The sequence below is a fragment of the Pteropus alecto genome, unplaced genomic scaffold (genome assembly GCF_000325575.1).
Source record: "Pteropus alecto unplaced genomic scaffold, ASM32557v1 scaffold61, whole genome shotgun sequence".
NCBI lineage: Eukaryota > Metazoa > Chordata > Mammalia > Chiroptera > Pteropodidae > Pteropus > Pteropus alecto.
The window spans coordinates 14,173,388-14,197,130 of record NW_006434835.1 but is presented as its reverse complement, the minus strand read 5'-3'; the positions used below and the strand labels follow the sequence as shown (position 1 = coordinate 14,197,130).

Here is a 23,743-nt window from a genome sequence, read left to right as displayed (position 1 = left end):
AATATGTGGGTGTGGATTTTAAGGGTGACCGAGCAAAGGGAGCACTCATTAAACTAGGGAAACGCCTTTAATCGACACAGACTCTCAGTAAGGTAGCTTTCCTATTTTTATTGTCTCTTTCGGGAAGTATTTTTTAACTTCTGGGGAAAATACATTTGCAGTAACTGTCAATACATGGTGTTGTGGTTTCTTAATTATCATACAGACACTGAACTCAAAAATTAGTTGAAGTTTATTGCAGATGCTTTTCTTAGACACAGAACAATTCTTGAACGCCTTCCTTGGTCCCCACCCTGAGTGACTCCTGCTGACAGATGGCTTCCTTTGAAGCAGCCTTCTTTATTGTCCTCTTTTAGCAGCCAAGGATCAGGGTGTGTGCCCTTCAGTTGCTAAAACCTTTTGAAGGTGACAGAAGAGTTAAATGTGATACGGGGATAAGGGGCTTATAACACAGAAAGAGATCCTGGGCTAAGCTGAGCTGATCCCTCTGAGGCCTCGTCCTCCTGACAGAGCTGAGTGACTCCTCTGGAAAGCAGGGCCCTCACCTAAACCTGCCTCAGCCTCTCCTCACTCTGTCTGGATTCAGAAATGTGCGAAGATTCAGGGACACGGCCAACCCTATTATATGTGAGGGACCCCCTATAGTCCTGCTTGCAGATGTCAGTGTCTGCAGTGCTACTTTACACTAGGATTGTTGCGATTTAGAAAATACTAGGTTCCTTTCTTCCCTTCTTTTCAAAACTCTGAATCTCTATCCTCCACCTTCACTATAGCTGATGGACCAGCTCGCTTGATTGAGAAAATGAAGTAAACAGAAGTAAACAATCTTCCTACACAAAAGTCTTCAAGCTAGCTTCATCTGTATCCATGTATTGTGCCTGCCTTCCTCTTACGAGGGATGGACGGTCTTGCCTTCCATTTAAGAAGTGCATCCCCTCTTCACAGGTAAAAGGGGTAGGATGAGAGGGACAGTTTTAAGTAGAGAAGTCAGAGAAGGATTCTCTGAAGAGATGACATTTGTGCAGAGATCTGAGTGAACTGAGGGAGTGACACATGGTTAAGAGTGTTCCGGCAGATGGTCTGGCAGAGGCAAAAGCCTGAAATGGGAGTGAGGTTTGCATGTTCCAAAAACGAGAAAAAGCCAGTGAGGCCGGAGCGTAGTGAATGAGGAGAGAAAGGCAGGAGATGCGGCTGGAGAAGAGACAGGTGCCTAATCGCAGGGGGTTAGAGGCATGATGAGGAGAATAAAATCCAAACTGTGAGGGGAAGGCGTTCGAAGGTTTGGAGTAGGGGAGAAATCTTGTCTAATGAACTTTTTTAAAGAATGCAGCTGCTACATGCAGAATTGATCATTCAGGGGCGAGAGCAGAGGCGAGAAGACCAGTGAGGGGGCCAGTGCGCTGGGCCAGGTAAGATGGCAGTGGCCTGAGCTGGTGGTAGTAGTGAGGACCTAGAATGAACAAGTAGACGGAGCTCGTCGCCTATTAGACATGGCGAGCGAGCGAAAGCCAAGCATCAAAAAGACCCCTAGACTTTTGTCCTGAGGAGTCCTGGTTAGGTTATGGTCCTATTCACAGAACTAGGGGGGATTTGGGGGGAAAGCACATTTGGCAGGAAAAGGGTTGGAAGTGTAAAAATAAAAAATGATCCTGGTTGGGGCTGGTTAAATTTGAGATACACATAATCATTATACTACATAGGAGGGTTTGTAGGGCATGATGATAAAGCAATGTAATTTTTTTTCCTCACTGTCCATTGAAACTTGTTCTGTTGGGATACTGTCTACTTATTCATTTGTTTTTTGTCTGTCTCCCCCATCAGAATGAAAGCTGCTTGAGATGAGAGATTTATCTAATTTTGTTTACCGCTATGTCTCCAAGCCCCTCAAACACTGCCTGGGCTCAGAGTAGGCACTTGTTAAAATTCTGAGGAAGCAAGCAAGCATGTGGGAAGATACTAAAATATGAGAGTGACAGGAGTTAAACCACAAAATAGTTTTAATACATATCCTATGAGTGAGTAAAAAAAGTAGCTCCCTTACCCTTTAGGGCGGGAGTAGGGAAATGGAGAGACAGTCAGACAAAAAGAAAGATTGGAAATATTGACATACTCAGACCAACAGACCACCCCTGTATGATTTCTGACTGAGAGCTGGGGAGGGTGGGCTGTGACTTCTCGAAACCCACTGCTTAAAGAGTCTGCGCTCCAGAGCTTTAGGACACAGGGTGTGGAGAAGAGAACTGATGGGGAGAAGTGGCACCTAGACCTGGAGGGAGTAGGCTCGGCTAGACCAGTCAAAGTGCCAAGTTTAACTAGGTACCTTGGGATGAGAAATCTGTGCTCTATGAACACTTATATTTCCATACATTTTACATTTTAACTGTTTGGGTTTTTACTTTATTTCTCACATTTTACTACTTTAATTTAATATATAGTCCTTTTGAAATTTTTCTACCTGCCTCAGCTGAATTAAGGGGAACAAAAGTTTGGGCCTGGCTTGGACGTGACGAGTGAGAAAAGGTAGAGAGGTGGTAGAGACGGTGGAGAGAGAGAACAAGGGCTAAAACTCAGGAGAGGGAGGTAGGAAAATCCCGGAGCCCACGCACCAGAGGGCGCCTCCTCTGCGCAGCTCCCAGAGGCAACTTTCTCCATTCCCTCTGAATAAAGGAAACCTGCCCCAGTCTCCTACTCTCTCTCTGGCCCTTCTTTCTTTCTTTTATTTATTTTGGGGTGGGGGGGCGGGGCCGGGTATCTGGGGAGGGGCAGAGTCGGGACAGGCCCACTGCCTCCTCTCTTCCTGGAAGCCTACCATACAGAGACATTCCCAGCTGCTCAGATTTTGCTACCGGCAATTGCTGCCTTATGTCTTGCAAAACGGGACTCCCCCAGCTCTCACCACATCCTGGTCCTCATCCCTTTCTTCCTCCCGGCCGAGGTTCAAGAAAAGAGGTGCCCTTCAGAGTCGGCCTCCTTGGGACTGGGATTCTTTCCCTCCTGATGACACAGAGGTACTTTTCCCAGAAAGCATGACCTTCTGTTTCTGTAGGGAAGAACCAGAAAGGAAAGAATTCTCTTAACGATCAACTCAATTGTAGCACTTAATTTTCTATTTAAATCTGAAGTTGATGAATTCTAGATGAACTTGCATGTTTTTATGAAAAAAAAAAAAAACTCAAATAAATAGCATGACCTTGCCCCAGTAATGTTTTCATCTGAAAGCTCTTTGCTGCTTACTCAGCTGAGTGAGGGTCCTGCAGAGTAAATGACCCCTCACAGAGTTGTCCATGTACCTTCCCTGGGCAAGTCTAATTCTCCCAAGGACAAATGTGCCCTCTCCACCCCTGATCCATATGGGGTGCTTCCCTCATTCATGGAAGCGTCTAATCTTCCTCCTCCTCTTGCCAGGGGGAGTTCACAGACTAAGACTTGAGTCTAAAATATAAGCCATAGTTATTTCAACAATGTGATATTCTCTCCTTCCTGTCTGGGTCTCATCCTGTTAGAAGAGGTATTGGAGGACAAAACTCCTCATTTTATACCATATATAGGAATTAAATAGGATTGAGATGTTTGTTATCCTAAAACCTGATCCAAACAGATCTTTAAGAGACCTTAGCAGTTAAGGATTGTAGAAGAACTTACTCTTTTGGAAGCTACAAGTATACAAGAATGATCTGAATTATTCCATCTTGTGAGCCCTCAGCTATCAAGTGAGTAGGGCTTAGTTTCACTGTTTCCTATTATCTTTCAATTTTAGCTCCTACTCAAAAAGCAGCAAATTGTTAAACCACACCTTAAGGTGCATGTCCACGATGGCCAGCTCCATCGTTAACAGTCATCCGTTTCTGCTTTAAGTCACTAAGTGTCCTATGAGGCAACTAGTCATTCTCTCTGCTGGCCATGCCAGCATCAAGCACCTGTGTAAGCCCTCCAGCTTCTGCCACACTGTATATATTCATCAAATTCTGAGCCTATTCAGCAAAAGGGAAACTACTGCACCTTGTTTTGGGACTTTTTAGGAACACAGTATTGTAAGCCAACTCCCTAAACAACATCAAACGAGCTCATTTTTCTTCTGCCTTGCTAGGTTCTTTTTTTATCATCATCAATGTCTTTACTGAAATATAATTTACACGCCATAAAATCCATCTATTTTAAGTATACACACCAATGACTTTTAGAATATTTACAGAAGTGTGCAACTATCACCACAATCTAATTTTAGAACATTTCTATCAGTCCAGAAATCTCATGCTCATTTACAATCACTCTCCATTCCCAGCCCCAGCCCTAGGCAACCAATAATCTGCTTCTTGTCTCTATAGATTTGCCTTTTCTCACATTTCATATAAATAGTCATACAATATGTAGTCTTTTGTGATTGTCTTCTTTCACCGAGTATAATAGCTTTAATGTTCATCCATGTTACAGAATTTATCAGTATTTCTTTTCTTTTTAATTGCCAAATAATATTACATATATAAATATACCACATATTGTATATCCATTCACCGGTTGATGAACACGTGGGTTGTTTCCAGTTTTGGGCTATTGTGAACAATGCTACCATGAACACTCACTCGGGCACAAGTCTTTATAAGAACATATGTTTCTATTTCTCCTGGAAAGAAACCTAGTAGTTGAATTGCTGGGTCACATGGTAATGTAATGTAATGTTTAACCTTTTGAGAAACTGCCAAACTGTTTTCCAAAGTTACTGCATCATTTCACATTCCCTCCAGCAATGTCTGAAGGATCCTATTTTAATCAGATCATTAACAAGTTATTTCACTATGCAGAGAAATCTCTTACGACTAATTCCATAACCAGTTCATCGGGACGATTCCCCACGTTACACACAGAGTATGTACCACTTCTCTGCTCACATCATCTCTTCACTCTGCGTACAATACTGTAACAGCTACCACCCACCAAAGCCAGTCCAAAACTCCATTTATACTGTTCCAAATCAATTAAAATCTCCTCACCTGTAACTTTAATATGAGTTGTTAACAACTTTTTTCTGTGCCTGTGCTTGTTATTCCCAAATGTGTCAGCTGTTCATTCTTTAAAACGAGAAGGAGCTGAGGAAAGTTGCCACCTCACCCAGACACAGTGGTGGGAGATGCCTGGTGTCATGCCACAAGAGTCTGGCATATGCCTCAGCACTGACTCCAGCAACTTAAAAGGATGGCAAAGGGGAGAAACACAGCCAAGCATTTTAAATGAAAGAAGAGCAGAGCTATGGAAGAACAGACTTACTTGGAAATAACTGCTTTTTCTTTTTTCTGGGATTCCAGAAGATGAGAAGCTCTTGCCAAGGGTTTCAGATCAAAACTACTACTGTTAAAATTCTCTTTCACTTTTAACCTTTAACAAGATAACACATGTGAGGATGTTTTGAAAACAATACTAGCTTATACTCTTACAGAAATTATTGCTGCACATTGTTATGTATATTGTCCAAAATACCATTCCTTCAAACTTGTGTGCATTCTTGGGTGTGTAAGAGTTGCTGAAACCATGATGGAGATTGGTTTACTATTTACTGAGAACCTAGACTGGCCATTCCTCTAACTATGCCTGGCATGCAAATGGTTACACAAAGAATTCATGGAAAGAATCAAGAATACTGATTTTGACTTAATTAGAATGAGTTTTCATCAAAAATGTGAATTTTTAAATAAGTTTTGAGTAAAAGAAAAGAAATAGGTATAGCAAGCATCTGGATTAGTGTACAAAGCATTATTAATAACAAAAGGGTTTCCTGTGTTAACATATCCGAGAAGAGCATTCAAGCAAAAATTACAGGATGTGCCAAAAAATGCAAGACAAAATAACCTTAAATATCTGGCATTCAATAAAAAATTATAAGACATGCAAAAAAAAGGCAAGAGAGAATAACCCACTATCAAGAGATAAAGCAATCAACAGAACCAAATTCAGAAATGATCCTAATGTTAGAACTATTAGATAGGGACTTTAAAATAACAATGATTATGTTAAACAATCTAATGGAAAGGTGAACAACATGTATGAACACATAGAGAATTTCAGGAGAAATGAAAACTATGTAAAAAATCAAATGGAAATACTAGAAATAAAAATCATTACATCAGAGATGAAGAATTCTTCTGATAAGCTCTTCAGTATATATGGGACAGCTGAGAAAAGACTCAGTGAACTTAAAGATAGGTCAGTAGAAATTGACCAATTGAAATACAAGAAGAAAAAAAGTTAAAGAACAGTATCTAAAAGCTATGTAGCCATGGGACTATATCAAATGGTCTAACATACATAGAATTGGAATCTCAGAAGAAAAAAGAAAGAATGGGCATAAGAAATATTTGATGTGATAATGGCATAGAACGTCCAAAAAAATAATGAAAGACATCAAACCACAGGTACAAGAATCTCAGTGAGCCCTAAGCAGGATAAACAGAAGGAAAGGGGGAAAAAAAAACCCTAGACACATCAGTCTAGCTAATGAAAACCAGAGAAAACGAGAAAATCTTGAAAGTATCCAAGAAAAAAGAAACATGGCATACAGAGAAAAAAAGAATTACGGTATATTTCTCATTGAAAAATGAAATAAAAGAGAATCATAACTATGACAAAATATAGTCTCAAGAAAAGTTTTCCAATTCCAATAGGTTCCATAATTTCTATAATATTAAACATTACCTGCTCCTTTTACAAAATTCACTTTCTATATAGCGTGTAGGCAGTTTAAGCCATTCATTTGGAGTCATAAAGTGCCTTGGATTAGAAATTCTTGGGAATCTGGAATGCAGTTTGGCCTTCTCAATCTCTTTAAATTCTTTCATTGTATATATTTTGCCTGCAGGAAGATTAGTAACTTGAATTAGCATACTGAAATACAACTCCTATTGCTCTTGGGTTATGAAATCACATAATAATTAGAAACTAAGTACCAGTCTCACACTGAAGAAGAGTTCTTTTTTCATTATCTTTGTCATATTGTGCCTTTTTCAAAGGATCACGAAATGGTGGGATGGTAACCTACAAGAAAAGCACTTCTTTGAGAACTGGGTTTCAGATCTTTTTCAGTCTATCCCAAACATCCATTTATGGCTCTTATGCCAAAAGAATGAAGAATATAGCATCTACAAACTGACGACAGTCTAACCATTGTATATATTTAACACGTCACAAAGAGCTGGGGGCACTCCAGTACATCTCTTAGCAAGGCCCTCCAGCTGTGGTTAACTCTAGTTTTAATAGCCTATTCAGATCATCGTGGATATTCTTCTCAGATACTATACCCAAACTCAACAAGTGGTAGTTTCTTTAAGTTAGTTATGACATAGAATCTAAAACTATTATCAGTGAATTATTCAAACTCTGCCTCATTGAAATCCATTGGTCTGTCTTGAACTTTGAATGGATCTTTTATCCATGTCATGAATTGGTTGTTTGGAAAAAAAATCGGATCACTGAGTTATGTGAGATATTCCAAGTGTTAATACATTTTGTTATACAGTAATCACATTCCTTATTATTACCAATATCATCAGTAAAATCTTTGAGTATTAGGATGCTGTTACTCTCATGATGGTGATATGATTTTTCCAAAATTCAAATTTTTGGCTTAAAAGCTCACATTTTATCATTGGCAACAAATACTGTCGGTTGTTTTTCTTGAAATGACAGACTCACTTTGCTAATTTTCCAGAAAATATCTGCCAAATACCTAAGATTTAATAACCATAGTTTTGTAAGTCATTCTTTCAAGTAAAAATGGTGTTCTGTGAAAAAAAAAAATCAACCAGTCTAGCTCACGGTTCAAACAGTCACCCTGTATTTCAGTATTCAGCAGAAGTGCTCTTCACATACTTCTCATTTCATCACGCAGAATGTTAAAAAGATGTGTACTCGAGGAGCAAGGTTTGCTCAAAATAATAACTTTGACTGCTTGATTAAGGATATTCTTGATGGAAATTGAATTTTTTTTTTACTGTGAGCTCATGTGTTGACACTGACGTAAGCTCTTCTCAGGCACCAGCAGTTCTATGCACCATTGCTTTTGCACCATCAGAGCGAATGTCAACACGACAAAAAAGATAAATAATATCCGGCACTATTACAAAAATATTTGGTCTAGTGGATACCTGAAAAGGTTTTGGGATGCTCAGAGGTCTATGTACTTCACTTTGGGAACTGCTGCTATAACCTCGGCGTGCTCAGCTTACTCTAAGAGGTCACCTATCGGCTTCATTTAGAAAGGCAGCACGGTAAAAGACAGAATGGAATTTTGGTATCAAAAAGATATGGTTTCAAATCCTAGTATTGCCCCTTACTAGCTATGTTACTAGTTATATATATACATATAGCTCTAACTCTAAACTCTCAATTTTAACTCTCACCTATAAAGAGAGGGACAATAGCACATACATACGTACACATACCCCAATTTGGGCGAGGAGGACCTGCTTTGGATGCAAATGCAAGCAGTTTAAAATGCCTATGACTCAAGGTACGTTTTCTGTTTTATTTAATAATATCAACTATTAGCAAAAGTGTGGGAAAATGGACTCTGATGGGGGTGCACATTTATGTAAACATTCCACATAACGATTTAGCAGTACGAATCAAAATCATGCATAACCTTTAACTCAGAACAATTCTACTTCTAGCAATGTACCCTAAGGAAAAAAATAAGAAATAAATAGTTACAGGGATGTTCATCACAATGTCATTTATAACCAATAGGGCTAAAGCAATTTAAATGTTCAAAATACGGAACCTGTCAAAAATAATGATTTAGCAAGACACCATGTATGGTTAGAAACACATCTATGCTCTGTTTACAGCTGTGTGACCTTGAACAAATAACCTGACATGGTAGAAGATGAACTAACATGAAAAAAAAGAAAAGTCCTAACATTTGGTTAAACCCTCGGTGCAAGTTACCCACTATTAATGACAGAATACCATGCAGTGATTAAACTTATATATTCACATTTGTCGACAAAGAAATAAGCAAATCATAAACTATTGAGGAAAAAGAGCAGACTATAAAACTGAACATATGGTATAATCCCATTCTTGTAAAATAAAAATGTGTATCTATAACTATAGAAAAGAAGTGCTGAAGGACATACAGAAAAATGTTAATGAGTTCTTTCTGGATAATGGAATTGAATGGTTTTTTAATTCTTTATTTAAGAATTGATTTTCTCATTTAGCTATCATTTTTAAAAGAAATGTATTACTTTTGTAACAAGTTAAAAAGTTATGAAAAATTTAAACATTACTTATTACCCAATTATTATGCAGTATTTTTAAATTTTACAGAGGTTTGATTTACTTTGGACTTTGGCTTTTTTGTTCCTTTTCTAAGATACAGAGACGGGACACTATTCTTAAGATGTTACTACATTTTTAGGGAATCACTAAAGAACGAATCATATATTAGGGCTGCTCAGAAAAACCAACCACAGAATGCCAAGGTTAAACTAAGAAATCTATCCTACCTTCAGAAAATTCAGGTCCTCTTTGGTCATGTAAAATGGATCATACTCTTTGGGATCATAATGCTCTATAAATGCGTTTCCCTATAGGAAGGAAATAAACCACACATAAAAACAGAGGTACGCAATTAATTTTAGCATAACAGAACTCAAGAGTCACACACACAGTTCCATTCTTGTGCTTTGAAATGCCATCAATGACAAACTCAAAAGGGAAGAGAAGACCGAATTTGAAATTATATTTAATGTATCGAAGTAATAAATATTATAGTGATAGAAGGAATCTACTTAAAATATACAAGATTTTAATAAAAAATGTTGGAACACTAAAAGATTTGAAAATTTGTTCTTAAATGCTTATTAGTCAAACATGCCAGGAGAACAAAAATGTTTTATAGCTTTGTAAATAGTCAAGTTTCAGAACAAATGTGTGTGTATATACATATATATTCTGAACCTAAAGTCCAAATTTTTAAATTGGTATATAAACTTAATAATTACATGGGAACAACAAAGAAAAATTATTTTAATGTACAGACCTAGCCCTCCTCCCTTCTCCTTTCCACATTCCCTGGATTTAAGAATAGTATATGCTATAACAGGGTGTAGATGATGCATAAGAGAGTAGGGAGGGGCAGGCTATTTGTATGATTATAAATAAAGATAATCATCATTTTTAAACCAACTGAAAAAGGTATCAAATGATCTCTTAGTACCTTTTTATTTACATATTTTAAAAAATTATCTAATTCTTCTTGTCTCTTTTGTTTAATATTATGTGAACAAACTTTTTCTATAATTTTCTTCTGGAGAGGATGTGCCACATTGTCAACCCATCTTTTATGTAACATCTCTTTTCTTCTTGCATTTAGGAAGTCATGATGTTGTAAACGTTTATCTAGTTCCTAGTAAACAGTGATAGAAAAGACAAATATATTATCTTAAAGGTTTCACATTCTAAAATTTAAACATAATTTATATTCCATGAAGTCATTCATTCATTCAATCATTTACTTGGCTTCTACTGTGTGATGTATACTATATTGGAAACAAAGAATGGGTGGATAAATTAGACAACCTGCCTGCTCTCCCTGGGGAGAAAGACTACAAAACAAATCTACAAAACAATGAGAGGAGGAACAATATAGCAAGTTATATAGATAAAATAATTAAAAACAGGCACTCCAACAGATACTCGTATACCAATGTTCACTGCAACATTGTTCACAGAAGCCAAAAGGTGCAACCTGAGTGTCCATCAACAGATGAATGTATAAACAACATGTGGCAGGCGCACACACACACACACACACACACACACACACACACGAATAATATACAGTTACGAAAAAGGAGTGGAGTTCTAACACATGCTACAACACGGTTGAACCTGAAAACAATATGCTAAGTGAAATAAGCCAGACATAAAAGGAGAAATATTGTAGGATTCCGCTTATATGAAATATCTAGAATAGGCAAATTCATAGATACAGAAAGTAAATTAGAAAAAAAGTAAATTAGCAGTTACAAGAGGCTTGGGGAGGAAAGAATGGGGACTTATTACTTAATGAATACAAAGTTTCAGTTGGGGTGATGAAAAAGTTTTGGAAATAGTGGTGATAGTTTTATAACATGTAAATGTTATTAATGTCAATGAATGGTACAGTTAAAAATAGCAAACGTTACGTTATATGTATTTTACCACAGTGGAAAAACTGTTAAATTAAAAAATATTCTCAAAGTGGGAGACATTACGGATGGGCCTTAAAAATGAAGAGTTATCTAGGAACAGAAGGGAAGAAAGAGAATGTGGAATAAGAATATTCTATGGGGGAAAAAGAGACAAAAGCAAAGATACAGAAGTGTAGTACAACGTGGTCCAAATGGCAAGTAGCCCGCAAAGAAAATGCCTGATTTAGGCTAAAACTAAATCATTCTCACCAGAACTTCTCATCAACCTTTTATCTAGCAAATGAAATCATGTAATTACTAGGATCAACAATATAAAATTCAAAATTTAAAAAAAAAAAAAAAAACCCTAAGAGCTTCCTACTTTGCAGGGATTCTCCCTCCCTAACTTCAGGTCATAGCACACCTCAACCATTCTCAAATAGTCCCTTTCCTCTTTAAACAACTCTAAAGAAAATTCTTAAAGACAAAAACAGGTTAGCCACTCCAGCATTTACTATACTTCACACAGACGTTCATCTTGTCTCATAATTAAACTCACCCTGCTACAGTTAAAGTCAGGTTTTTACCTAGGTATTGGTAAGTAACAGCTGGTCACTGTATTCTAATAACAGCCCTTAAAGCTCTTAAGGATACATAGTGACTCCACTGAAACCCCATTAAGATGAAGGAACAAGTGAGAAGGGAAAAATTCTTATAAGGTTTCTGTGAAAGAATCTCCACAGTATAGGAAGAGAGGAAGTCAATTAAAGCAATCTCAGAGACCTCTTAAGGTTAATCCTAGGGGCTTATGAGTGTTTTTGATTCTATTTTCCATATTTTCTACAATTTTTATAATGATGATGTACTACATCTAAAATGGCAAAAAAATTTTAATTGACATATTCTATAGCTAATTCTTACCTTAATTACATAGTGTTCTCTATATAATATTGATCTAATAGCTGCATCAATATCTTCTTCAGCTAATTCCTAAAATGACAGAAAAAAATTTTGAAAATCAAATCTTAAAAAATCAAGTTAATACTATCTAGACATATTTTATATGACAGACATATCTCTGGAAAGTTCTCTGTAAATCCAGTTTTTATACCTAAAATATGCCATAAAGTACTTCTTAAAGATTTGAATCTTCTTTCAACTAAAGCTCATTCTAGGGCAAAAATAACTCAGATCAGACATTTTGAGTCCCCGCAAGTACAAATGACTTGTCCAGTCACATGGTAGGTAGAAGCCATCTTTTTTCACATACTATAATATACTTTTACTTTTATGGGTTAAAATAGATACAATTAGGCCTATATTTGAATTCATTTAGTCATTATAGCTATCAGATAATAATAAGTATTTTTATATACAAGTCACATTTTTAGATTTTAAAGCAACACAATCTGCAGGAAATAATCATAACAACAATTTTTTCCATTATCATAATGAATCTTCCACAAATATCTGCCAGAAAATACAAGAGGTTGATTTCTAGCATACATGTGAATGTAATGTCACTGAATTATACACTTAAAAATGGTTAAAAATAGCAAATGTTACACTATATATATTTTACTAGAATGAAAAAATTATATCAAATTAAAAAAAAAAGATTACGAAAGTGGGAGACATTTGAGATGGGCCTTTGAAATCCTTTCATAATTACACAAAAATAAAATAATTTCAAATTAACTGTCATTGCAAATAGTTGTTTTCAGTTCCACTACTCGTTTCTAGAACAGATGAGTAAACTCTCAAAATCCAAGAACTAACCTCCAAGAATATTAAGGCTGTTGGAAGTTAAGTAACAACCAGAAGCCTAGAAAAACCTGCAGTGAGCCAGAATTTAAACTCAAATGTGTCTAACTCCAAATTCATTTTCTTTGTTCTTTCTGCCTCAACAGAGTGCCTATTCCTGGCAAGTCTGTTTTTCTGAAAACCTGATGGGTATGGAATTAATATTCTAGACAAAAATATAAAGACCAACAATCCAAAGACACTGGAGACTGACCAAAAGCATGTAGGAAGTAGAGAGTAATCAACACTTGGAAAAAAGAGAACAGCACTGGATAAGTTTTAGTTTTTTAAGGACTTTTGTCTAAGAGTAGGCCTCAGTCAGGGCTAAGGGAGTTGGCTCAAACTCAGAAACATGTAGTTTTACAGATTCAAGAATTAGAAGACAGTGTTCAGGGCCACTATAGGAGCTGGAAAGTGAGGGGAGAAATACCTGAAAGACGAAAGCCACATGAGGGATGCCACGAATTTTGAAAATAAAAATCTGACCACATTTCTGGCAGATCCTTGAACTATGTATGTATAAGGCAGACTCCATGCAGCCCATCTACAGCTAAAAAAGACTAAACGGTGATTTCATCTGCTTCCAATTGCAGGACACACAAAGTTTGGGGTTTGAGGTCAGTCAGGTTAACTGCTTGGTAAAACGAAAGCTCAATATTCTTCAGAGGAATATAAAAGCATCCAGACCCTTTATAATGCATCATTCATAATGTCCAAAATATAGTCTAGAATTACTAGACACACAAAGAAACAGGAAAATGTGACCCATACTTAAAAGAACAGCCATTAATGGAGATCAACTCTGAGATGGCCCATATGTTGGAATTAGCAGACAAAGATTTTAGGTCAACTATTATAGCTATGCTTAAGAAGTTAAAGGGAAATATGCTCTTAATGAATGGACAGAAAATCTCAGCGGAGAAATATAGACTATGAAAAAGAACCAAGTAGAAAACACAGTTCTGAAATTTAAAAAAATAGACTTCAGTGGGCTTAATAGCAGATTGGCAATGAGATAAAAAAGAGTCAGTGAACTTGAACACAGATCATTAGAAATTATCCAATCTGAAAAACAGAGAGAAAAATAGATTGGAAAATAACAAACAGATCTACACTGACTTATAAGACAATAGCAAAAGGTTCAACCAGTAGATAACTGGAGTGCCAAAAGTGATAAAAGAATGGAGTAGAAAAAAACAAAACAAAACTGGTTTACAAAACAGTCACAGGGATATAAAGTACAGCATAGGAAATGTAGTTAATAACATTGTAATAAGTATGTATGGTACCAGGTAGGTACTAGACTATCGGGGGGATCCCTTTGTAAATTATATAAATGTCTAACCACTATGCTGTACAACTGAAACATGAAACAGGACGGCTACAGTTCATAAGGCAGAGTTCCAAGGGGAGGAAAGTTACACAAAGAAAGAGCTTTGGGGCTTTGCAGAGGGTTAGATCTGTAGAGGGTCCCCCTTGATTCTTCAGCTGAATACTGAACACTATAGGCACATGGAGAAACTGCCCCAAGAAACACTGGACAGAAAAGCACCTGAAAGGATTGGAGGGAACAATCCCTACAAGTCACACAGCCGCAGGAGTTAATCCTCTTAACAGAGTAAAAAACTCCATGTTCGCAAAGCATTGAGTTGAGTACTTGGAGAGGTTTTGTGTAAGTAGTGGAACAAAATTAGCCATACACTAAACGCCACTGGGGTCCTGCCTAACAAAGCTTGGAGGCAACACTCGAACCAAGTAACTGCATCCTAAAACCAAGCTCAAGAACATTTATGGGAAATCAAAAACATCCAGCACTCGACAAGGTAAAATTCACCATGTCTGGCGTCCAATAAAAAAATCACCAGGCATACAAAGAAGCAGGAAAATTTGACTAATAATGAAGAGGAGAATTAATCAAAACTGCCCCAGGAATAACAAAGATGATACATTTATTAGACCAGGACATGAAAATAATCATTATACCTGTTGTTCCTAAGTTCAGGAAGCTAGAGGAAACAGTAGACATTTTGAGACAGGGTAGATCTAAGTAAAGACCCAAATAAAATTTCTAGGGATTAAAATTACAATATTTAAGATGAAACATAAACCAGACAGGCTTATCAGTAAATTTGATGTAACAGATTAGTAAACTTAAAATCATAACAGTAGATAGAAACTGTCCAAAATGAAATGCAAAGGAAAGAGTCTGAAAACAATTAACAGAGTGTCAGTGGGCTATGAGATGCTTTCAAGCAGGCCATTATACATATAATTGCATTTTCCAAAAGGAGGGGAAGAGAATAGAAAAAATATTTGAAGAAATATGGTCAAAATTTTTTCCAAATTTATTGAGGACTATAAGCTTACAGATAAAAGAGGTTCGATGAAATCCAAGCAGTGGAGAAATTGGAATTCTCCTACATTGCTGATGAGAATGTATAATGGTACAGCCACGGTGGGAAATAGGCAGTTCCTCACAAAGTTAAACACAACTGTGTACTTATCAGAATGGCCAAAATCCAGAACACTGACAGCACCAAATGCTAAAGCGGATGTGAACAAACGGGAACTCTCATACATTGTCAGTGGAAATGCAAAATGGTACAGTCACTTTGGAAGACAGTTTGGTGGTTTCTTACAAAACTAAACATACTTTTAGTATACGATCAAGCAATCACATTCTTTGTTATTTATCCAAAAGAGCTGAAAACTTATGTCTATACAAAAACTTGCATGTTATTCATAGTAGCTTTACTCATAATTGCCAAAACTTGAGATCAATCAGGATGTCCTTATAGGTGGATGATAAATAAGCTGTGGTACATCTAGACAATGGGATATTATTCAGTGCTAAGAAGAAATGAGCTATCAAGCCATGAAAACACATCGAGGAACCTTAAAGACATATTATTAAGTTGAAAAAAGCCAACCTGAAATGTATGTGATTTCACCTATATGAGATCCTGATTTTAATTTTTTAATCTTTCCTTTTTGTCTGAATTCTCTAAATTTTACATAATGATCGCCTATAATTTGTGTAATTCTATAAAAATGAAAGTAACCTATGTTCTGCCAAAAAAAAAGTTAAATAGAGTTACCATATAACCTAGTAATTCAATTTGTAGCTTATATACTAGAGAATTGAAAACATATATTCACACAGAAACTTGTATACAAATGTTCATAGCAGTATTACTCATAATAGCCAAAAGCTAGAAACAGCCCAAATGCCCATCCGCTGAGGAATGGATAACCAAAATGTGGTATATCCATGTAATGGAATATTATTTAGCCATAATAAGGAACGAAGTACTCATACATGCTACGACATGGGTGAACTTCTAAAACAGTATATTAAGTGAGAGAAGCTAGTCACAAAGGTCTACGTACTGTATGTATTTGTATAAAATGTCTAGAATAGACAAATGTGAAAGTAGATTAGTGATTGCCAGGAGCCAAGGGAGGAAGGGAATGGAGAGCGACTACTAAAGGAAGTGAAGTTTCTTTTTTGGATGATGAAAATGTTCTGGAATTAGATAGTGGTGATGGTTGCACAACTTTGTGAATATACTAAAAACCACTGAATTGAACACTTAAATAAAGTAGTGAATTTTATAGTATGTGAGTTATATCTCAATAATAAAAGCTCAACAATAAAACAATAATACAACTCAATTTAAAAATCGACAAAATATTTGAACATACACTTCACTAATTAACATATATATGGGAAGGAAGAAAACCATTATACACCTTTTAGAACATCTCAAAAAGATTATGTGCACACACACACACACACACACACACACAGTCTGTTCCAAATGTTGGCTGGGATGGGAAATAACTGGAACTCTCATACGCTGTTAGTGAAAATGTAAAATAATAGTCACTTTGGAAAACAGTCTGGCAGTTTCATAAAAAGTTAAATTTATTTACCATATGACCTAGCTGTTCCACAACTAGATATTTACCAAGAGAAATGAAAGTATATGTCCATACAAAGCCATGTACATAAATGTTCCTAACAGCTTTATTTTAATAGCCCCAAACTCCAAACAACCCAAATATGCAGCAACAGGATGGACAAACTGGGCTATCTAGCATTCAGAAAAAAAAAAACAGTATTATACATGCAACAACATGAATTAATTGCAAAATAATTATGCTGAGTGAATGACACCAGACAAAAAGGTTACATACTGTAAAATTACATTTATATAAACATTTTTAAATGCAAAATGAAATATAGTGACAGAACACAAATCAGTAATTGCCTTGGAGGGCAGGCAGAGAGAGAGGGATTACCAAGGGACACAATGAAGAAACTTTGAGTGTATCAAATATATTCATTATCCTGATTGTGGTGATGGTTTCATGTGTGAAACCATGCAAAATTTATCAAACTGTACACTTTAAAAATATCAATATGTATATCGATTACAGCTTAATAAAGTTATTTAGAAAAAAAGAAATTAACATCTTCGAAAAAGACATGTATAAATTTGGGTGATGCAGCTAAAGCAGTTCTTCAAAAGAAACTTTATAACTTTATCTTATACCTTAAGAAAGTAGAAAATAAAGAGCAAACAGTAAAATGAAGAAACTAATAACTTAATAGAAAACATTATATAAAGAATGAAATAGAAAACAGAAAAAAATGTTTAAGCACAAGCCGCCTCTCAATGCAACAACCCAAGTATAAACTTCAAAATGCCATACTAATGTACCTCCATAAAAGAAAGTGGCTGTGGTTCCAACCATTCTTTTGAGCTCTTGAGCTTGGGAAATTTGTTAGTTACAGGATCATCACTGTCTAACTTTTTCATTGTGGTCACAAATAATAGAGCCCCTAGAAAAACTGAAAAATTAGCTTATTTAGTAATGAGAATTCACAGGCATCTTATTTTCTCTTCTGTTTTATTAATAATCAATCCTTGTGACCATGAACGGACTTGGAACGAATTCTGAACATTAGGCAGCCACACTTTCCCTAACAAGAAGCCTTTACCATAGCCTCTGATAATGTCTTCAGAGCCAGCCTCCTTTAAGCAGGGGGTTCTCTCTGCACCGACCCGCTTCCCCCTGGAATTTCAGGCTTTCCACGTGCTACAGCACAGCCCCTTGGAGCCGGGGCGGCAATTATCCGCCCGGCCTCTAGGAATGACATTGCAGCAGTTTTCTGACTGCTGGCCGCGAACCGGGAATTGCAACTTTCTGGCTACTAAAGCCCACACACGTAGGGCTTCTTGGAGAGAGGAGGGGCTTTCAGACAAAAATTTGTCCCCAAAACTACCCCCCACCAGACCATATCTGCGGGAGAAGCTGTCATTAGGGTGTGCTCCGTTGTACACCTACAGCACCCAGGACTGCGTCCCTTCCCTCCCCCCACCGTCAACAAGACGCTTGCGACCTCCGTCCGGTCTGGCAGGAAGGCTGCAGGCGCGACCCGCACCTCAGGTGCCCACCGAAGACGGGCAGGGCCTTCGGCTTCCCTGCAACACGTGCGGACGCGGCCCGACGGCCCACGGCCCCGGAAGCGTCGCCGCGGCGGGAGACTGCGCCCACCTGGGCCTGCGGCCCGGTCAGCTCGCGCCCGTCGCCTCGGAACGTGAGAACGTTTCGCGGACAGTGTCTCGGGACGCACCGCCCCCGTGGCCCCTCCGCCGCGGCAACGACAACGAGTCCGCGAGGCACCGAGGCGGGCGGAGGACTCCGCATTCCGCGGGGCCACGGGCCGCGGAGACCCGGCCGCTGCGCCCCGGCGGCCGCGTCAGGCGGAGAAGGGGCCTGGGAGCCTGCAGGGCGGAGGCGGGTTGGCAGGTCCTGGTTTGAGAACCGGAGTAGCGCTTCTCGGTGACCGGCAGCTGTCGCAGCCAATAGCCGGCAGGTCGCCTTCCCGCCCCTCCTCCTCCCGCGTCCGTTGACTGGCGGCTGCTCAGCCTGCCAGCCCAGCCCCTGGTGAAGCGCTGGGCTCCTGCAGGGGGAGCCTGGTGGCTTCCGCTGCCCCCTGTCCCACCGCGCTCCCCCCAGCCCCAGTGCCTACTGTGCGTCTCCCCAACCAACAGGACTGGTATTAGCCCCCTCCATCACCCTCAGTCCCGCTCTGGGGGAATCCCTCCCGCTGTGGGCCAAACCACCACGAAGTGAGTGGCGGGAAGGGGCACCTGCCCTTAGTATCTCCTGGAAGAACGAGTACTTTGTGGAGGTTGGCCTGATGAGCACGGTCCAAGGAGACTTGTGCGGAAAGTGTCGACCTAACTGCCTTAAACATGTGTTCAGTCCCTCAGAGTGATTGTAGATCAGTGTCCTGAGAAAGGAATGTGAGAACTCGTGCCCAGCACATCATTTAGCCTTGTTTACTTAGTTCAGTAGTTCTCCACCCCTGCAGGCTTTTGTTTCTTGTTTCTTAATCCCAGACGATTCTGATGCAAACCATTGACACAGCTAGAAAAAATAAGAGTTGTGTTTTGACAGATTCACTTCATAACCCCTCTCTGTGTAAACTGTGATTTTTCTCTCATCCTGTTTTCCTCTTCGAGTATTGGTCCACACTAGATGACAGGCCATCACTTTTCATCTTTTCAAAGTACACATGCTGACGCTAAAACTGTCCAAAGTATCTTAGGGGGGATTTTTATTCACAGGCCTTTAAAAGCCAGAGCAGATCCTTTCAACTGCAGCCTTTTTCAAAAGAGCGGAAGGAGCATGAGCCATTTGCAGAACTTACTGTTAGATTCGCTCCTGGGAACAAAGCATGTGGACAGTGCAGCCCTCATCAAACTCCAGGAGCGGAGCCTGTGTATAGCATCACCAGGATTTAGTGTAAGGAAAAATAAGTTTGAGCATAGAACTTTAAAGAAAAAAGTTTGAGCATAAGAGTTTTCAATTTTTTCTCTGAAGAGCCATAGTAAACATTTCAGTTTTCCGGGCCATATGGTTTGTGTCACATCTACACAACCACTACGCTGTCGTAATGGGAAAGCAGCCATAGACAATACAGGAAATGGGTATGACTATGTTCCAATAAAACTTTTTATTTACGAGCACTGACGTTCAAATTTCATGTAATTTTCACACATCACAAAATGTCATTCTTTTGATTTTTTTTTCCCAACTACTTAAACATGTAAAAGCCATTCTTAGCTTGCAGGCCTATGGTAACAGGCAGTGGGCCAAATGTGGCTGGCCTGCCACAGTTTGCTCACTCCTAGTCTATTTAACCTCTGCAGGTAATGCCCAGTGATGTTCGGACACTTGTGAATGGATTTGCCAAGAACCCTTTGCGAGCCAGAAGAGAAGGACTGTATTTCAAGGAAAAGGACTACAAATGTGTCCGGGCTGATGATTATTCTCTTTATGCTAAGAATGTGAGTATTGATGATTAAAGATAGCTGGGTAAAAACTTTTAGAAAAGAATTTGACTCAAATTTTCTGTCTCTTCTGATCCTATCTATAAAACAGACTAAGCCCATTATTGCAATGGCAATGTTTGAGACAACAGTCTAGTGCCAGGAAAGCATATGCAAAAGAAAATACTAACAGCCTGATTTTGAGAAATGTTCATTCCAGAATCAATTAAACCTTGTCTGAACTGTCTCTTTCCCCTATTGTCCATCCTTCATATTCTACATCCTTCTTAAAAAAAAAAAAAAAAGTGTTATCACCCTGTGCTTAATTTAAAACCTCTCCTGACTGTCTTGCCTATAAAGAATTAAGTAGATGAAATTCACATTTACTAGATGCCCTAATTATGGATTAAGCACACTTCATCCACAGTGTAACCTAAGTAGCCTCATTTTACAGATGAGGAAACTGAGGTAAACAAAGTTAAATAACTCTTCCGGTTGTGCAGCAGAAAATGGAGGTGCTAGAATTGAAGCCCATTCCAAAATGTATTACGTTGTCCCATTCCAAAATGTATTACGTTCCCATTACATCAGTTTTTCTCATTGGGATAGGGATGTTTACAATCAATTGGGGAACTTTTCAAAATGCACAAGCTGTTATTACAACAAACTGAAACATTTTGAGGAAAGACAACTAAATGAGAGAAAAATAGTAGAGAGTCCAAAAACAAATATATGAATCTATGGAAGTCAGAAAACGGTGAAAAATATAGCTGGAGAGTAACTGCTAGTCCTCAGATTAGAACCAAGAGAAGGGCAATCTGTTTTATTCTTCTCCAGGAAAACACTGGTGTGGTTGTTGTGAAGACCCATCTCCACCTTCTGGTGGCAACTTACACTGAGGGCATGTATCCTAGTGTCTGTGTGGAAGCCACAGAGAAGCTGGGTAAGTCTGTCTCCCAATTCCTATCTTCGTACCCTAGGGTAGTGGAGTCTTCTGACTGCAAGTGACAGAGACCCAGTTCAAATCAGCTAAGACAGAAAGAAGGAATTGACTGGAAGAACACTAGGGTTCCTTACATAACCACCCGCTGGAAGGATGGAGTCCAGCTGAGCCGCAGGGAAAATGGATTCCATTTTCCCTGGAACACTGCTAGAACTCTTCTCTGGTCTCCTTCTAAGAGGGTCAGGTTTGTTCTGTCCCTCTGTGAACTGCATCCTTTCCTGGGTGGTATCATGGCCAAGACTCACATTCTCCCTCTAAATTTCTTTTAGGACACGGATTTGACAACTCTCGGATCACATAGTAGTCACATAGCTTAGCACATAGTAGTCACTCACCATTGTTTATGGAATGAATAAACAGATGAATTATATTGTGGTGCTCATTTGCTGCTCATGAATAATAACCATGTTCTGTTCCTTTCAGGAGAATATCTAAGAAGAAAAGGAAATTAAGTTATCAGAGGACTATGAAAGACCGCTTTTATATTTTAGAAGAAAACTATAGATCCTAAAGAAAACATGATGCCTTATTTTGTTGTTGAAAAACACTAGACAGAAGATACCGAAAAGGCAGAATGAGTTAAGGGAGCGAATCAAGAGGTTCTCTTTTTTAATTAGAATTATTTGATTGATTTTACTTGTTTTTTTTTTTTTAAGTGTTGGTCATTGGCATGAGTGTAAGAGCACTGACTGGTTCACATGGTGTATCCATTGGGAGCAATTATACTATTTTCTCTGCTTTTATATTTTTTTATACTTTCTTATTTATTCTTAATTATAGTAAAATATATATCACATAAAATTTATCACCTTAACCACTTTAATCATCCAGTTTAGTGGCATTAAGTGCATTCATTTTGTTATGCAAACATCACCAATCATCGATCTCCAGGGCTCTTTTCATCTTGCAAAACTGAAACTCTGAACCCATCAAACATTAACTCTCTATTCCCCTCTCCCTCCAGTCCCTGGCAACCACCATTCTACTTCCTGACTCTATGAATATGACTACTCTAGTTACCTCATATAAATGGAATCATACACTATTTGTCCTTTTGTGACTGGTTATTCATTTGGCATAATGTCTTCAAGGTTTATCCATGTTGTACTATGTGTCAAAATTCACATCTATTTTAAGGCTGGATAATATTCCTTGTACATTTATACCACATCTAGTTTATCCATTTCATCTATCAATGAACACTTGGATTGTTTCCACCCATTGGCTGTTGTGAATATGCTGCTATGAACATGCGTGTACAAATATCTATCTGTTCAAGTCCCAGCTTTAAGTTATTCTGAGTAGATATCTAGAAGTGGAAATGCTAAATCATACGGTAATTCTTTTTTTCTTTTCTCTTCTTTTTTCTTTTTTTGAGGAACTGCCATACTGTTTTCCATAGCAGCTGCACCATTTTACATGCCTATCATCAGTACAGAAAAGGTTCCGATTTCTCCACATTTTTGCCAACAGTTGTTTTCTGGTTTTTGATAATTGCCATCCTAATAGGTATGAAGAGTTATCTCATTTTGATTTGCATTTCTCTAATGATTAGTGATGTCGAGCATCATTTCATATGCTTATTGGCCATTTGGATATCTTTGAAGAAATGTCTATTTAAGTCTTTTGCCCATTTTTTAATTAGGTTGTTTGGGGGGTTTTGTTGTTGTTGAGTTATAGTTCTTTATATATTTTGGATAGTAATCCCTTATCAGATGTGCCATTTGAAAATACTTTCTCCCATTCCATAGGATGCCTTTCTACCCTGTTGATAGTGTCCTTTGAGGCATAAAGTTTTAATTTTGATATAGTCCAATTTACCTATTTTTTCTTTTGTTCCTGTGCTTTTGGTGTCATATCCAAGGTCTTCTTGTTTTCTTCTAAGAGTTTTGTCATTTTAGCTCTTATATTTAGGTCTTTGATCCATTTCGAGTTAATTTTTGCACATTATATAAGGTAAGCATTCAATTTCATTTTTTTCCATTTCAAAGTTTTACCAAAAAGTTATTTTAAAGTTATTAAGAAGTGCTTTCTACCCATATGCCTAACCTACCACCCCTCATCATTTTATCCCATCACTTAGCACAATGTTTATCAAACAGTGGGCATTCGATTATTATCTATGAACAAATTGGATGAGTATATAAGGAAGGGAGGAAGGGAAGAAGGGAAAGAAGAAGAAACAGACTGGAAGTGGTGTGAGCACTCTAGCCCATGCTAACGGCCTAGTTCCCTGAACAGGTCTGCCCTGAGAGCAGCGCCTTACCCAGGTAGTGCCCAGAGCTGCACAGGCCCCACTCCATTCTCAGTAGCCTGAACATCACAGAACCTCTTTAGAATTGAGAATCATTCTTGGGACCCTAAAATAAGTCATTCTTGGGTCATAGTTAAAGAGCTGGGTAGAACAGGTGCTGTTTTCCCAC

At 38.1% G+C, this 23,743-nt stretch overlaps 2 protein-coding genes across 7 annotated transcripts in view; one reads left to right on the top strand and one right to left on the bottom strand.

Moving 5' to 3' along the window:
• Positions 1-93: 93 nt before the first annotated feature.
• FAM228B (family with sequence similarity 228 member B) overlaps positions 94-23,743 on the bottom strand; it is a 29,846-nt gene continuing 6,196 nt past the window's right edge. Inside the window, exons 1-10 of one of the 6 annotated variants that reach the window (XM_006910275.3) lie at positions 18,434-18,791; positions 17,696-17,826; positions 12,087-12,155; positions 10,211-10,399; positions 9,498-9,578; positions 6,936-7,023; positions 6,685-6,841; positions 5,263-5,370; positions 2,897-3,040; positions 94-396 (exon numbers count right to left, since the gene is read on the bottom strand). In XM_006910275.3, coding sequence (XP_006910337.2) covers positions 2,938-3,040; positions 5,263-5,370; positions 6,685-6,841; positions 6,936-7,023; positions 9,498-9,578; positions 10,211-10,399; positions 12,087-12,155; positions 17,696-17,826; positions 18,434-18,686 — 1,179 coding nt within the window. In that variant the 5' untranslated portion in view covers positions 18,687-18,791 and the 3' untranslated portion in view covers positions 94-396; positions 2,897-2,937. Of the gene's footprint in view, positions 397-2,896; positions 3,041-5,262; positions 5,371-6,684; positions 6,842-6,935; positions 7,024-9,497; positions 9,579-10,210; positions 10,400-12,086; positions 12,156-17,695; positions 17,827-18,420; positions 18,792-21,655; positions 21,752-23,743 lie in introns of those variants that run through there. The other 5 variants (XM_015588153.2, XM_015588152.2, XM_015588149.2 and 2 more) reach the window with 5 other exon arrangements.
• Positions 19,666-22,031, top strand: PFN4 (profilin family member 4). Its single transcript, XM_006910274.3, has 4 exons — positions 19,666-19,790; positions 20,198-20,335; positions 21,155-21,260; positions 21,744-22,031. Exons 1-4 carry the CDS (start codon positions 19,674-19,676, stop codon positions 21,770-21,772), a joined length of 390 nt encoding a protein of 129 aa, XP_006910336.1. The 5' UTR covers positions 19,666-19,673; the 3' UTR covers positions 21,773-22,031.

What these genes read in the sequence shown, in the direction of transcription:
- PFN4 (XM_006910274.3), top strand. Translation starts at nt 19,674, where the DNA reads ATGAGCCATTTGCAGAACTTACTGTTAGATTCGCTCCTGGGAACAAAG. An exon ending in ATTCTCTTTATGCTAAGAAT is followed by an intron (nt 20,336 to 21,154) that starts GTGAGTATTGAT and finishes ATTCTTCTCCAG; the next exon opens with GAAAACACTGGTGTGGTTGT. An exon ending in GGAAGCCACAGAGAAGCTGG is followed by an intron (nt 21,261 to 21,743) that starts GTAAGTCTGTCT and finishes TGTTCCTTTCAG; the next exon opens with GAGAATATCTAAGAAGAAAA.